This window comes from Schistocerca serialis, chromosome 3 (genome assembly GCF_023864345.2).
Source record: "Schistocerca serialis cubense isolate TAMUIC-IGC-003099 chromosome 3, iqSchSeri2.2, whole genome shotgun sequence".
NCBI lineage: Eukaryota > Metazoa > Arthropoda > Insecta > Orthoptera > Acrididae > Schistocerca > Schistocerca serialis.
The window spans coordinates 1,024,559,671-1,024,573,441 of record NC_064640.1 but is presented as its reverse complement, the minus strand read 5'-3'; the positions used below and the strand labels follow the sequence as shown (position 1 = coordinate 1,024,573,441).

Here is a 13,771-nt window from a genome sequence, read left to right as displayed (position 1 = left end):
TGAAAGATTTTCTTTTATTATTGTGACCAAAAGAGTGCATCATCATCATCCACAGATGAGGTCATTAGTGCATGTTGATGTTTTAGACACAAAGCTAACTAGTTCAAATCTTTGTGATTGCAAGAATTTTGACCTATAAAGAGTAGAGACATGGTGGCATTCTATTCCTGATTACCAGACTGTTTTTCAGTGCCATAGCATACTCAGCAAATCTCATGATAGTGCCACAATAAATGAAAACATGTGATGTTGTTGACTGTGATCTAATCATTAGAGAGGGTTTTAGGCTTGGTCCATTGGGTGCCGTTTGAGAGCAGTAAGGTATAGGCTGAATTTTGCCTTCACTGTTCCTTCCCATCACCAACAGCAACACAAACATGACATAACATTTTACAGCCATTCTTCACAGCCACACCAAACAGTTTTACTTAAACACAACGTCAAACTTCATGAAGGCTTAGTTGCAATGTGCTTTAAGGAACAGTATCTGTACATTTAGACTGTTGAAACTACCCCTCTAGGCCATACTGCTTCAGTTCTGTTTACTATAAAAGGTTGCTTTTATGACTACTTAAAGCATGCAACAGCATAATTGTAAATATTGTGTGTGTGTGTGTGTGTGTGTGTGTGTGTGTGTGTGTGTGTGTGTGTTAAAATGCCTGTGGAGATAATACAAGTGGATGACTACTCTGGTGGTTTTTCAAAGCATAATATTGTACTACGGAGGGTGCAAAATGTACCACAGAAGTCTTGCAACAAAAATATAGTTCATGTTTTTTTTGGGTTCCACACCCTTCATCCAGATGCTCAGGACTGGGAACTGACATAACAAAATCAGAAACACGAGTTGCAACTGAAAATTAAGAAATAGCTTTACAAGGACATAGTATCAGAACAGAAGTAATTTGTTAATTCATTTAATGCTTATTCCGTATCTTATACCATGAAGGAAAATGTTGAAGGTGAAATAAGTCAATGAGTGCATTATCAGAGAAAAGCAGCTATTTATGTGCAGTTCACTAAGCAGTGCCATTAATATTATCTGCTTATATATTCATATGGCAAAGAGCCCTTAGATAAAAAGTTCTTGGTGAACTTGCCACATCGAAGTCAGCTCCCAGTGACTGCCTCTATCGGCTTCATTAGTGGCCAAGTCTGACTTTCATGAAACTGATGAGGCTCCCACTTTTATACAAAAGGTTAGCATCTGGTTGGCTAGATGATGACATAGATTGCTGGCACATGTAGAGATGGCAACCTCTGCATCCATAGATTACGTTGTACTCACTGTCCAGTATCGCTTGCAGTGCCACCACTCATATCAGATGATACTCTGTGCTAATTCTTCCTCTGTACTCTTTTTTTTTTTTTTTTTTTTTTTTTCAAATGCACACTTCCGTGCATTCCTAAGTGCATAGCCTGTGTATCATTTTAAGCTGCTATCACATAGTCTAATTTTGATTGCTCTCTAGTCACAGAATCCCAGTAGTCAGAAGCATGAGTCAGAATTGTATTATTTTTAAATATAATCTTGTGTGATTATTTATTAGATTGTGCTCAGCCACTGCTGATTTTTCAAAATTCCTGTACTTCAGTTGACAGTGATGTTCAACAGTGATCAGCAGCAGTTTGTATAGACTGCCCCCATGTACCTGCTGCCACACTCACAAGGAAATTTATAAATTCTTGGTATTTTCACGCCAAAATCATCTTTAACAGGTCACAACATTTATTTAATTTTGTTCGTTGTCCAGAAGACCAGTTGCATTTCTTACCTCTTTAGAACCATTTATATATTGGTCATAGTTGCATCACAGAATGGAAACTGCACTATGTGTTGGCCCTCCTGCGTTCATTGAGTGGCGTTATATCACAGTTTCCTCAACATTATGACCTTGTGTCGCAGACCAAAGAACCATTCTTCCTGAACGCAGTTGTCAGATGATTAATCTCAGAGCCAAAGTGGTTCTTATCTTCTGAAACACCTCTGGCTCTGTGTATTAGGGTGTTTATCATAGCTCTCTTCTGAGCTGAAAAATGAAAGATATGCCCACTGAACTGTAGGTCTATATGCATCGCTTTTTAATACCCAGAGAGCTAACTTCCCATCCTTCTTCATCTCCAATACAAATCTTATGTTTATATGTATTTTTAATATGCTACTGTATGAATTTTAAGAATTTATATACGTATCAAGCACAACATTTGTGAAATAATAATAATCTCATTTTGGTCATTGTTGTTTTAATATAAATATTTGTTTTTCACCACTTCAAAACATTATTGAGGCATGTTATTTAATTCTAGGAGCTGGATATTCCCCGTGTAGTTGCTTTGCTACGCAATCAGAGAATGCTCCTCGTCCAGACAGTTGCTCAATACAAGTTTGTATACAGTCTACTTATATACTACCTGAAGCACTCACGACTAATATGATTTTGTTCACTTCAAGTGCTGCTCGGCAATAATTATAGCAAAGAGTGTTAGCAATGATCTCTGTTGTTCTACTTCACTTCCAATTAATATTTATTATTGCAGAAAATGTATAACATATTGTTGTAATTGCATAATTTATTTATCCATTATTGTAGTATGAGTTTTTATTCTTTTTGAAATATGAAATAATCAAGATTAATTTTACTATGTGTGTGTATGACATAAGGGTTTTTTTTTAATGAGTATTCCTATTTTTACACATCATTAGAGCAGAGTACTTAACTATAGTTTTTTTTAATTTGGAATGATTCTGTGTTGTCTGTCGTCAATAATTCCTCTCCTAACTTATTATTCTGTTGTTTGCCATTGATTAATTCTGTAGAGTGACTTTAATTACTCTTACACTTTTATGCAGTTAGTGATAAAAATGAGCTATTGTTAATTTGAGTTGATGAAGTACAGTTATCAATCATCGTCGGTAATTTATAACCCAACATTTACATTTTATTTCGATACATAAGAGATCTTAATCCTGAATGTCATATCTTTGATCCTAGTGTATGAAAGATTTAGTGTTGACAGCAGTGTAATTCTCTCTCAAGCTGTGCAATACTTTTTATCATATGTTGTAAAAAAAAAAAAAAAAAAAAGAAAAAACGTTTTGAGTCTGCAGCTAATTCAGTAGCTGCAGTGTTGGCATCAGAAGCTAGTAAACTGTGAGTAAAAAATGTGGAAGACAGCTATCCACCTTTATTCAGTACCATTTTATCATACATTATTGTTTGCCCAGTTTTTACATGTTACTCTCATTCTCAAGGATTTCTTATTTCATTATGCTGGGGTTTTTAGGCATTTCATACTAGTAAAACATACAGTTCATTTCCAAGGATATAATTAAATAATACCCTGAATTTTACCAAGAGACTACTTGCATGTGAATAAACTGATAAACAGTCATTGTGCATATTAAATACTTTAATAATTTGACATATATTCTTTGCATGACTGATAATTGAGACAGTGGCCATTTGTTTCATGTGCTGTGGAATACTTTCCTCTTTCTATTAATCTTTTATAACACTTTGTTGAGAAGAAATAAGTTACTGGCCAGTTTCTTTTGTACTTTATTGTGGTGAGGGTGTGTTTGTAATCTGTTGTATGTATCATTAGTGTACTTTGTTTTATTTCTCTGCATGTGTAGTAGGATGAGGAGTGTGTTATGTCTAATGTTGATGTTTTCGTTGTTTTGATAACTTGTTATGTTCATGGATTCACTTGCTGCCATACATTTGCAGTTAATCAATAGAGGAAATTCATTGTACTGTATTCCATTAGGTGAGGTTACATTATGGTTAAAAATATTCTGAAAAGGATAGACTGCTACTCATCGAAAAGACAACATGTTGAGTTGCAGACAGCCACAACGAAAAGACTGTTACACATTGAGCTTTCGACCAAAATATTCTTCAGAAAGAAAACCCACATATGTTCACACAAACAGGCACACTTCATATATACATGACCATTATTTCGCCACTGTGGCTAGAATGCATTCTGACAGTCTGGCCCCAGCAGCCAAAGATAGTGGTCACGTGTGCGTGAGGTGTTCTTGCTTGTGTGAATGTGTGTTTGTTTCCTTTTCTCAACACAGCTTTGGCAGGAAGCTCAATGTGTAACAGTCTTTTCACTGTGCCTGTCTGCAACTCAACATGTCATTTTAACAGTGAGTAGCAATCTACCCTTTTCATAATATTGTTGATATTCCAACGTGGATTTTCTGTGCAACTGGGCTAGTGGTCTTCCTCTAATTAAATTCATCTTAATGGAATATCACATTTTAATTTCCCTTCTTTTTTGTTATGTATTCCAAAGCATGAGACACTTAGATGTTTCACGCAGTATAAAAATTTCAGGATTTGGAAGCTAATATTTGTTACTGCTTTTATCTTGTTTTTTAACAAAAAATAGTTCAAATATCATGATCAGGTGTTAGGAATGGTCATAGGGGCACATGCATAAGTTTATTCATTAAGTATACATAAAATAAATGAACTGTGAAAAGTCATCAGTTTATTCATTTGTATGTAGTTCTTTGTATAATTGAAAGATTGCAATTTTTTTTTACTATGATATTGACATAGGTAGACAATTAGCCAGTTGCAAAACCCTTGAAACTAGTGCACTTATAATTCAAAACTTGAGATATCCATTAAGAATGAAAGTATAAAGGCTGAAGAAGGAATCTTTCATGTTACGTATCTTAATGGGTACAACAAGAGTCGTAGGGGGTCTACTGTATTAGCTAAAGTGCATGTCTCAGTTCATATTGGTATTTGTCACATACATAAATAGTATGAGGTAACATTAGGTGCCTTTGAAAAGCTCAGAACCCATCAGACTTAGACTGGGACTTTCTGTCTCCAAGAAGTTGCCTTAGCTATTATAGCTGCTAGAATTAAATATTACATTGTATATTATGAAAAAGTCTAATTCTTATTGAAAAATCCTTATTTTTGTATGCTTTATTAACTTGTTCTTTTAGTCTGTAATGTGTAGGAGAAAGTGCTGTTAAGTCTTTGACTTGTTTCATATTCTTGTTGTTTAACACACATTATTTTTTATTTCATGTATTTATATTTACAATTCAGGGCTGGTAAATTGTTTGAGAGAAAAAAACACAAAACAGCTGGTCAGTGGCAGAATAGTGGCTAGTGATTAGCAGACATCTCGAAACGGCTGTCCAGTATCCTTTGGGAGATGCCACTTCTAGTTCTTCTAATAGAAATGCTTAGAATAGAAAAATTCAACAGTCCCAGTTATCCAAACCAAGCAGATGATGTTGTGGTAAGAACTGGACTTTTATTTAGGAGAACAACAGTTCGAATTCTGATCTGGCTATCAAGTAATGGTTTTCCATGGTTTCCCTAAATTATGTAAGGGAAAGTCTGGATTAGTTTCTGTGTAATAGACACAGCTGATTTCATTTCTCACCCTTCCCTCATCAGAGCTTGTGCTACATCTCTAATGGCCTTGTTGCTGATAGGACCTTAATCTCTATTCTTCCTTCCTTTTCTAGCTGTTAGATCACTAGGTTTATTGTTCAGCGATGTGAATCGAATTGGTGGGTGGGGTAATGACGTAAAAGGGATGGTGGCAGTGTGGGTCACTTGAACCCCAAGACGAGAGGAACTCACCTCTTACAACTCAGAAGAGAGGCAAAGGTGATGAAATATGTGCATGTGAGAAACCGGACGTCAAAGATAGTATATTAATAAACATTGTACCAGCTTCCATTCAGATATGATAGAAGGGTGGAGTGTTGCAAGAGGTCAAGATGTATTGCAAGAGGCAAGTTCATCTGTAGTTGTATTTCTGCCACTTATATCATCTTTGAACTGAAACTGACACAGTGCTTACTAATGTATTATGGTTGACCTCATCCTCTTCTCTCTAACAGCTTTTTCTTCATCTTTAATTCCTTTTCTTTTCATAACAGGCCTATCCCGCAAACCTGGGATCTGAGGAACCTATCATGCCCCTTCCCCCCCCCCCCCCCCCCCCCCTTTCCTCCTCCCATTTCTAACATCAGCTCACCAATTCCTCACCAAAAGAATGTTATTTCACTCAAATCTGTAAACCAATAGTCGTTCAGTCATTTCTTTTTACATGAGCCATCAGCATGCAGACTACAAAAACTGATACATCTCGTTTGCACTTTTATTTTTCCAATGTATTCCTCTGACATCGTTCATTCACTACTTTGTAAAAGTTGTGAGTTTCACTAGCAGTGCAGCCCATCATTTGCCTGTCAAATATAATCTCAAAACATTCGCTTTTATTAGGCTCCTCACTTAATCCACGATGAGGATTCATTCCAGAGTTATTATTGGAGAAAGCATAATTCTGAGGTGTAAACAGACCGTGTGTCAGCCATCTGTACTTACTGTTTCTGACCATTTGCTTCTTTTTCACCTGTGAAGAGCCTGATTCACGAATAATTTCAGCATCACTTGATGAATCTTCACTTTCTCTTGGTAATACCTGGAAATCTTCACAGTCTTTGAAATCACTACCAGATTCCACAACTGAGTCTTCATTTAGTAGTGTTTATCTAATTTTCTCAACACTCAAAGCTTTCAAATGCATCATTCTCACCAAACACAAAAGCACGATGCAAGTATCAGATTTACTTTCCGTAGATCGAATGTATACGAGGCTTCCTGAAAATGAAAGTAGATCCAGATGTTCACAACAGATGGCAGCACCATTCAGTCACAGAAGGGAGCAATCGTACTGATACAGTGTCAGATACAGAAAAGTGAAAACATACCCATACAGTTGTAGGCAGCATGACATAATGGCCGCCCCGTACTGGTACAGTTGCTGTCTGTAAAGGGTTGAGTTACTCTTTTCCTGTGGTCAGTTTCTGAATCCCAAATAAATACATCAATTAAAAAAGGCTTCAAAGTGTTGAAGATGTTTACTGCAAGAGAAAAATTTGCAGTTTGGTTACAAATAATATGCAATTGGTAAGTTTCAACAGTTATAGCACTTATTAAAATATGAACTTATTAGAACAACAGTTATTTTCCCCTTTATCTTTACCAAGGCAAAGCCATATCAGCATTTTCTCATTGTGCCAATATACAGTGCAGTATTTTTCAGTTTTAATTATTTCATTTCATTATCCGTACCTATGGGTAATATAATAGCTTTATTTTTAAGCAATGATATGGTATGTTCCCGTAACATTGTTCTAATGTGATTTGTTTGAAGTCAGATAGGTGCAAGGAAATATTTATTTTTTATAGTGTTGAACATTTGAACAATCAGTTATTCCTTTTCATGCTATAGAATTGGTAGTGGGACACTGCATGGTGTAAGATTGTAGCACTTGTGTTGCACATGCCATTATGCTAGTCTCTTGTAACATGCCTCTGGAGTCAAATGAAATGTTGTAGCTTTATAAATAGTGCAAAAACAAGTAGTTGTTCTCAGTATTTGTGAATCTATTTTTAAGAGAATAATTGCAGTGCTCAGATACTGTTCTGTTTTTAATAAAAATGTACTTGTAAATGAAACCTATCGAAAAGCAGCTATAGTACATTATTTATTTTTGTCTTGTCAATAAGAGTTCATATATTCGCACAATACATTAGCATTAGAAACAAGTTAACTTCAATATACTGTTGATATATTGAAATGAATTTTAAAAGTGTTCTCTGATTATCGATTGACTTTGACTGGCACAAACATGTCAGAGAAGCCCACTTTACTGTTATGATTATTTACAAAAGGATTGTTTTATAGTATTAATGATATTAATATTTGCTATGTAATATACTCTTAAGATCTGTGCTTCCATAAAATTTCTGTTTGTCAAATCTTTCTGTGTTAAATGAAAGCAGAAAAGGGAAAGAAAGAAACAGTTAATAAAATGAAATATCTATATGTGTGTGTGTGGGTGGGTGAGGGTGCGCGCGCGTGCGAGCGCGTGTGCTTGCATGTGTGTGTTGTGGCCCTTTTTTTGATGAGGGAAGGGGGGGGGGCATGTAATAGGGGGGTTGGAAAATGCATTTCCTTTTATACTTTCCTGTGTGAAAAATGTAAATGTGCAATTAACTTGCAAGAATGAACTCTGGCAGTGATATTCATTCTTATAATATTAAATACTAAGACAGAAATCTGTATCAGGAATATCTCGCGCATCATTTATAGGTGGCACAACATGCTGGCAAACCCCAAAAAGAATATTATGTTATTTGAGATACTGAGAGATCGATCTGACAAACTCTAGTCAAAATAAAGGAAAAAAGGTATGTCACCTAAGTATCTTATTTTAGGGAGATTCAGAATGCAATATGGTATCAAGTAAGTGCTAAAATTTTAATTTATGAAGGGGAAGGTGGTGCATGTAGGATAACTTCATTGACAAAGAAAATTACCATTGCATAAAGTCTAAATTGTCAGGTGTATAGGATGAAAGTAGTCTTATTTATATAAGATTTAAGGCTACATGTTGCCCAAGAAGTGAGTGTTCCTTAGCTTATATGCTATTTTTGTACGGTGTGTCTGTGATATAATTTTCAGAAGTGTGTTCTGTGTGTTATAGCAATCATAAAAATATGTGAAACTAATGATTTGTGCAGTTAAAAACTTATTAATAACTTATGAAAACCTGTTTCATTTTAAAATATTAGTCAGTATTTTTTGTAGATGTCTGGTTGCTAGTATGTTTAAAACAAGTTGAGTTTTGTCTTTTTTTACTCATCAATCAACAACTGGTTTGTCCCATAACTGATAAGTTTCATGCACAGTTTCTTGTGGCTATGTATACTTTCTTTCTTTTTGTATGTCACATGTAGTACAAGTAATTTGCTATATGTCTGAATCAAGTATTGGTGGTGATGAAAAATTTTATACATTTTTGTAATTGTGCAGCTTTGTATATGTGAAAAATAAATTTTTCTGGTCTTCAGTCATATTAAGAAACATTTAGTCCCTGTTAATTATTTTCCATAAGTGCAGTTTCATTTACAATTCGTAAAACTGATGCCATGTGTATTATGTATAGTGTGGCAGGGAAAAATATTATATTTAACTTTATATATCTTTCTGTTCAAAGTCAGTTTTAAAAGTAAGAGTCATTGGCCCAGTTGACATTTCCAGTGTGCAGTCATTTGTAGTATTCTGTTGCACACTGTTAAGATTAAAATCATCCATAATCTTAGGGGCCACTCCTTTTGGCTTGACAGAATTAGCTCTATCCTTTGTTATAGTATTGTTTAATTCATGTAATGTGATGGCATCTCAGTTTTTACCTATTTCTCACAGCACAAAAGATTTTTGCATCTGAGGTGAATCTTTTTTTCTTCATCATAATCATCTTCTTATCCTCCTTTTTCTTTTCCCTAGCACTTATCCTATCTAGTAAGGGTTCCTTTTTTTCAGGACTTGGAAAATTGTTTTGTGGCCAGATGGTCTGAAGAAGAGAAAACTGTGTGCAATGTTTGTCCTACACATCTTGACTCCTGAATAAAAACAATAATGTGTGGACACATGCTCCAACTTGATTCAAATGCAAAACCTGCATAGTTATTTTCTGAAGAAAAAAAAAATCATCACAAATGAGAAGACGTGGTGTTATCAATAAGTACCTACCATAATGCAACACAGTGCAGAACTTCACATGAAGGGTCGATGCTTTGACAACTTATTGACGTTCAAACCAATGTGTATCCCAAAGAAGGAATTTTGTGACAGTTCCACATGGTTGTAGGAATGTTGTGTGCATTATACTCAAGTGGGGGGAGGCTGTGTAGAATACCTGAAGTGTTAAAACCTGCATCTTTTTTTCTGGTTTTTATTAATCCAATCTCAAAACTTTTGGGACTGACAGGAAATTCTGTCACCTGACAAGTGCTGTGAACCATCAGAAAAGGCAGATTTTGGTAATTATTGTAACACTTTGCATTACCCTTTCAACCTGTACATTATTGCAGACTTTGTATCTCATAAGTGAACCTCTCTTTGACTGAAATATTCTGTATTATTGCTGCCAGTAGTCAGAACAACATAGAAGTTAGCTTGCTTCATTCTTGGTTCACTGACTATACGGGCACCAGCATAAAATGGGATAGCTCAGTAGTGATGTGTGCATAGGCCAGTTAGAGAACTCAATGCCCAGTGGATCCCCAAGCATCAAAACCAGGTGGTGGGTATCTGGAGCCATATCATCCAAGGTAGGCAACCTTGCATGACAAGAAAAATTACTGGGATGTGCTGTAAGACATCCCCAGTATCTGGATCAAGACCAGTACAGTGTAGGGACAGAGGAATCAACTGCACAGGTGATGTATTCACTACTGGTGGGCAGCCGAATTGTTATTGCGAACCAATGCGTGTCTCAGGCTGTGTATATGAACAGCGTATGTCAAATTTCAGGAGTGTCCAACACTCGTTTGATACAACGAAATGCCACACAATACTTTTTGGATGTGGCAATAACTGTGGACTTCGTACAGTGCCCCATAAATCTTATTAGGAAAACTGCCTGATTTACAGAGATACTGACCTGGTACTGGATTGTGTTGTTAGTTACAGGTGGACATTTAGCTGCCCTCTGCTGGATAACGTGCCAGCCAGAACTCAGAATTGATATTAGCTTCTGACTGCATATGGAATATGATGTTAGGCAATGCCAGATTTTCTTCTGCCAGTGAAGTATAAGGCCAGATCACACTGCATTGTGTTGCATAGGTGAGGTGTGGTCTGGGTGACAGACTTTGTTGTAACCTGTTGTGACCGCGACCGTTCCGGTCACAGAGTGGCTGAGAAAGCGCGGCGGGACCAAACGGAGAGCGGCCCGCGAACAAAGAAACAAGTGGAACGGACGGACACAAAACAACAACTGACGATGGAGAGAGACCTTACGACGACAACATGCAAGAAGCAACGGAGTGACAGAGACTAAACGAATCCAAGACATCCACAAGTAATGAAAACAAAGAAAGATAAACATTCTGTCTGTTGTGGAGGCGATGTGCCGAGAGTCACGCAACTATTAGACTCGCTGGTTGAGTGAGAGGCAGGCACTTAAATACTCTATCGGGAGCGCCGCTACTGGCCGCTGGAATCACGTGTTCCACTGTGGCGCCCTCACACTAAATGCGGGGCAGGACGCGCGCGCCGCCACAGCATATGGCACAATGGTGCAGAGATCTCTAGGGGTCTTCGACGTCCATGACGTCTGGCGGGGATTCAAATTCCGCGGCGCGCGGTACCAGAGAGTTCATCTACCATCTTGATGTCTGGTGGTCCCTATGACAAAGGCTCTATGTTGACATTCTAGGTCAGCCAGATTCTTCTTTCCTAGAAGTCCAACAAAAGAGCTGAATGGGGTGAACAGGGTGAGTTCCGTACCACATGGTAGGACTCTATTGATGTCATGCCAGTGTCTGCCAGATTTGGAAGGGGCCCATTGTTGATGAGTGTGTGGAAAAAGGACAGTTTGTCAAATGTCTTTGGTGGCAGGTGATAATGCTTTACAGCTTGCGGGTGTCCACCACCTGAGCACAGTGTTTCCTCTATGTAATTTTTCTGTGTATATATTCTCTAGGTTTCAATGGTTCAGATTGTTAGCAGTTACCTAAGCCTATACTAGAACAGACGGTGCAATATCCTTGGGTCTGTGCATGGAACAATGAAGTGGTGTTTGCAACTGGTGCTCATTTAAAATGTTTGCTTGGCTCTTGCCTTTAATTAGAGTGATCTGTTATGTATTCAGAAAAAGTGTGTGAACACATTATTCTTTCTCTTTGTCCAGATAATCTTGATCATTCGGTGTTTAAAAGTCTGAACCATGTATCCTGCCTCTCCATTTCATTGTGAATAAAAGAAGGCTGTACTAAAATATGTAATCCTCTTCCTAAAACAGACTTCTTTAAAAAGTTGCTTACATGAACTAGGGGTGATTGTCTGTGGCTATCTCCTGTGGCAGTTGTAGGTGAGAAGCTTTGTTACTGCTCACAGTATGCCATCTGCTGAACACAGAATTCTGGTCCTACTTAAAATCATTAGACAGATCAGAGGATTCTATCCAATCACTCATCGACCAGTCTGGTGTGGCAATAGAAAATAGCAAAAGGAAAACTGAAGGTTTAAATTTTGCTTTTAAAAAAGCATTCACACTGGAGAATCATACGAGCATACCATCATTTGATCTTAGTACAGAGTACATAGAAATAAGCACTCCTACTGCTGAGAAGCAACTGAGAGAGTTAAAAACAATTAACTTGTAAAGTCTGGATGGAATGCCAGTTCAGTTGTACAGGGAACGCTCTTCAGCATTCACCCCTTACTTAGCTTGCATTTCTCATGCACAATGCAATGTCCGAAGTTCCTGGAAAAAAGCACAGGTGACTCCTGTTTATACAAAAGGTAAGTCCAATATACAATAGGCAAAATCCTTGAGCATATTCTGAGTTCAAATATAATAAATTTCCTTGAGACAGAAGAGGTTCTGTCCAAAAATCAGCACAGATTTAGAAAGTATTGCTTGTGCAAAACTCAGCTTGCTCTTTTCTCACACAGTATCCTGTAAACTATGGATGAAGCGCAACAAGCAGATTCCATTTTCCTAGATTTCTAGAATGTGTTTGGCACAATGCTCTACTCCAGACTTAATGAAGGTCTGAGCATATAGAATAGTTTCCCAGGTATGTGAGTGGCTCAAAGACTTTTTAAGCAATAGAACGCAGTACATTGTCCTTGACAGTGAGTGTTCATCAGGGACAATGGTATTGTCAGAAGTGCCCCAGAAAAGTGTAATAGGACTAATGTTCTCTATATACATGAACAATCTGACAGTCAGGTGTACAGCAATCTCTAGTTATTTCCCGATGATGATGTAGGGTATGAGAAAGTGTTGTCATTGACTGACTATGAGAGGATACAGGATGACTTACAATTTCTATTTGGTGTGAAGAATGGCACCTTGCTATAAATGTAGAAAAAATAGTCCTGTAATGTTCAAATACAGTATTCATGATGTGCTGCTTGACACAGTCATGTTGATTGAATACCTAGGTGTAATATTGCAAAGCAATATGAAATGGAATGAGCATATGAGGTGAGTAGTATGGAAGGCGAATGGTCAACTTTTATTGGGAGAATTCTAGAAAAATGTGCTGCTGAATGCAGAACAAGTCTACTGTTACTGATTTGCCTAATGACCCCAGAGACAAGATAAGACAAATTAGAGCTCATATAGTGGTGTCACAGACAGACATTTTTCTCTTGCTCCATTTGTGAGTGGAACAGAAGAGGGAATGACTAAATGGTGATAAAAAGTACCCTCTGCCATGCACCATATAGCATCTTGTAGAGTATGTACATATATATATCTAAATGCCCTGGTAGATGTTGTAGGTATCATGTTTGGTAAATGTGAAATTCATCTATGACAGTTAGTTAGTTACGTGTTCCATTGATCAATAGCACAGAAAAACCATTATGATGTGGAATGTGTCAAATGCACAAGGAATGCACACAGGAAACAAGTTTTTACATTATAGTGTTATACCTAAATATTTCTAATATCTATCCCAGTCCCTTAAATTGCACAAAATGCATATATTATATCTCCAGATTTATTTACTCATATTCAAGAATTCGTCTATGGTATAGAAGGAGTCGTCAAGGAGGTATGATTTCAATTTGTTCTTGAAACTATTACTGCTGTCTGTCAGATGTTTTATTTCATCTGGTAATTTATCTAAAAGTTTTATAGCAGCATATTTTACCCCTTTCTGTACCAAAGATAGGTTAAGTTAAG

At 36.9% G+C, this 13,771-nt stretch overlaps 1 protein-coding gene across 1 annotated transcript in view; it reads left to right on the top strand.

The window, feature by feature from the left end:
- The window catches only part of LOC126471484 (tyrosine-protein phosphatase non-receptor type 14), a 172,879-nt gene extending 161,155 nt beyond the window's left edge, over nt 1–11,724 (top strand). Inside the window, exons 22-23 of the mRNA XM_050099691.1 lie at nt 2,308–2,384; nt 9,388–11,724. Coding sequence (XP_049955648.1) covers nt 2,308–2,384; nt 9,388–9,475 — 165 coding nt within the window. The 3' untranslated portion in view covers nt 9,476–11,724. The remainder of the gene's footprint in view (nt 1–2,307; nt 2,385–9,387) is intronic.
- Nucleotides 11,725–13,771: the final 2,047 nt, after the last annotated feature.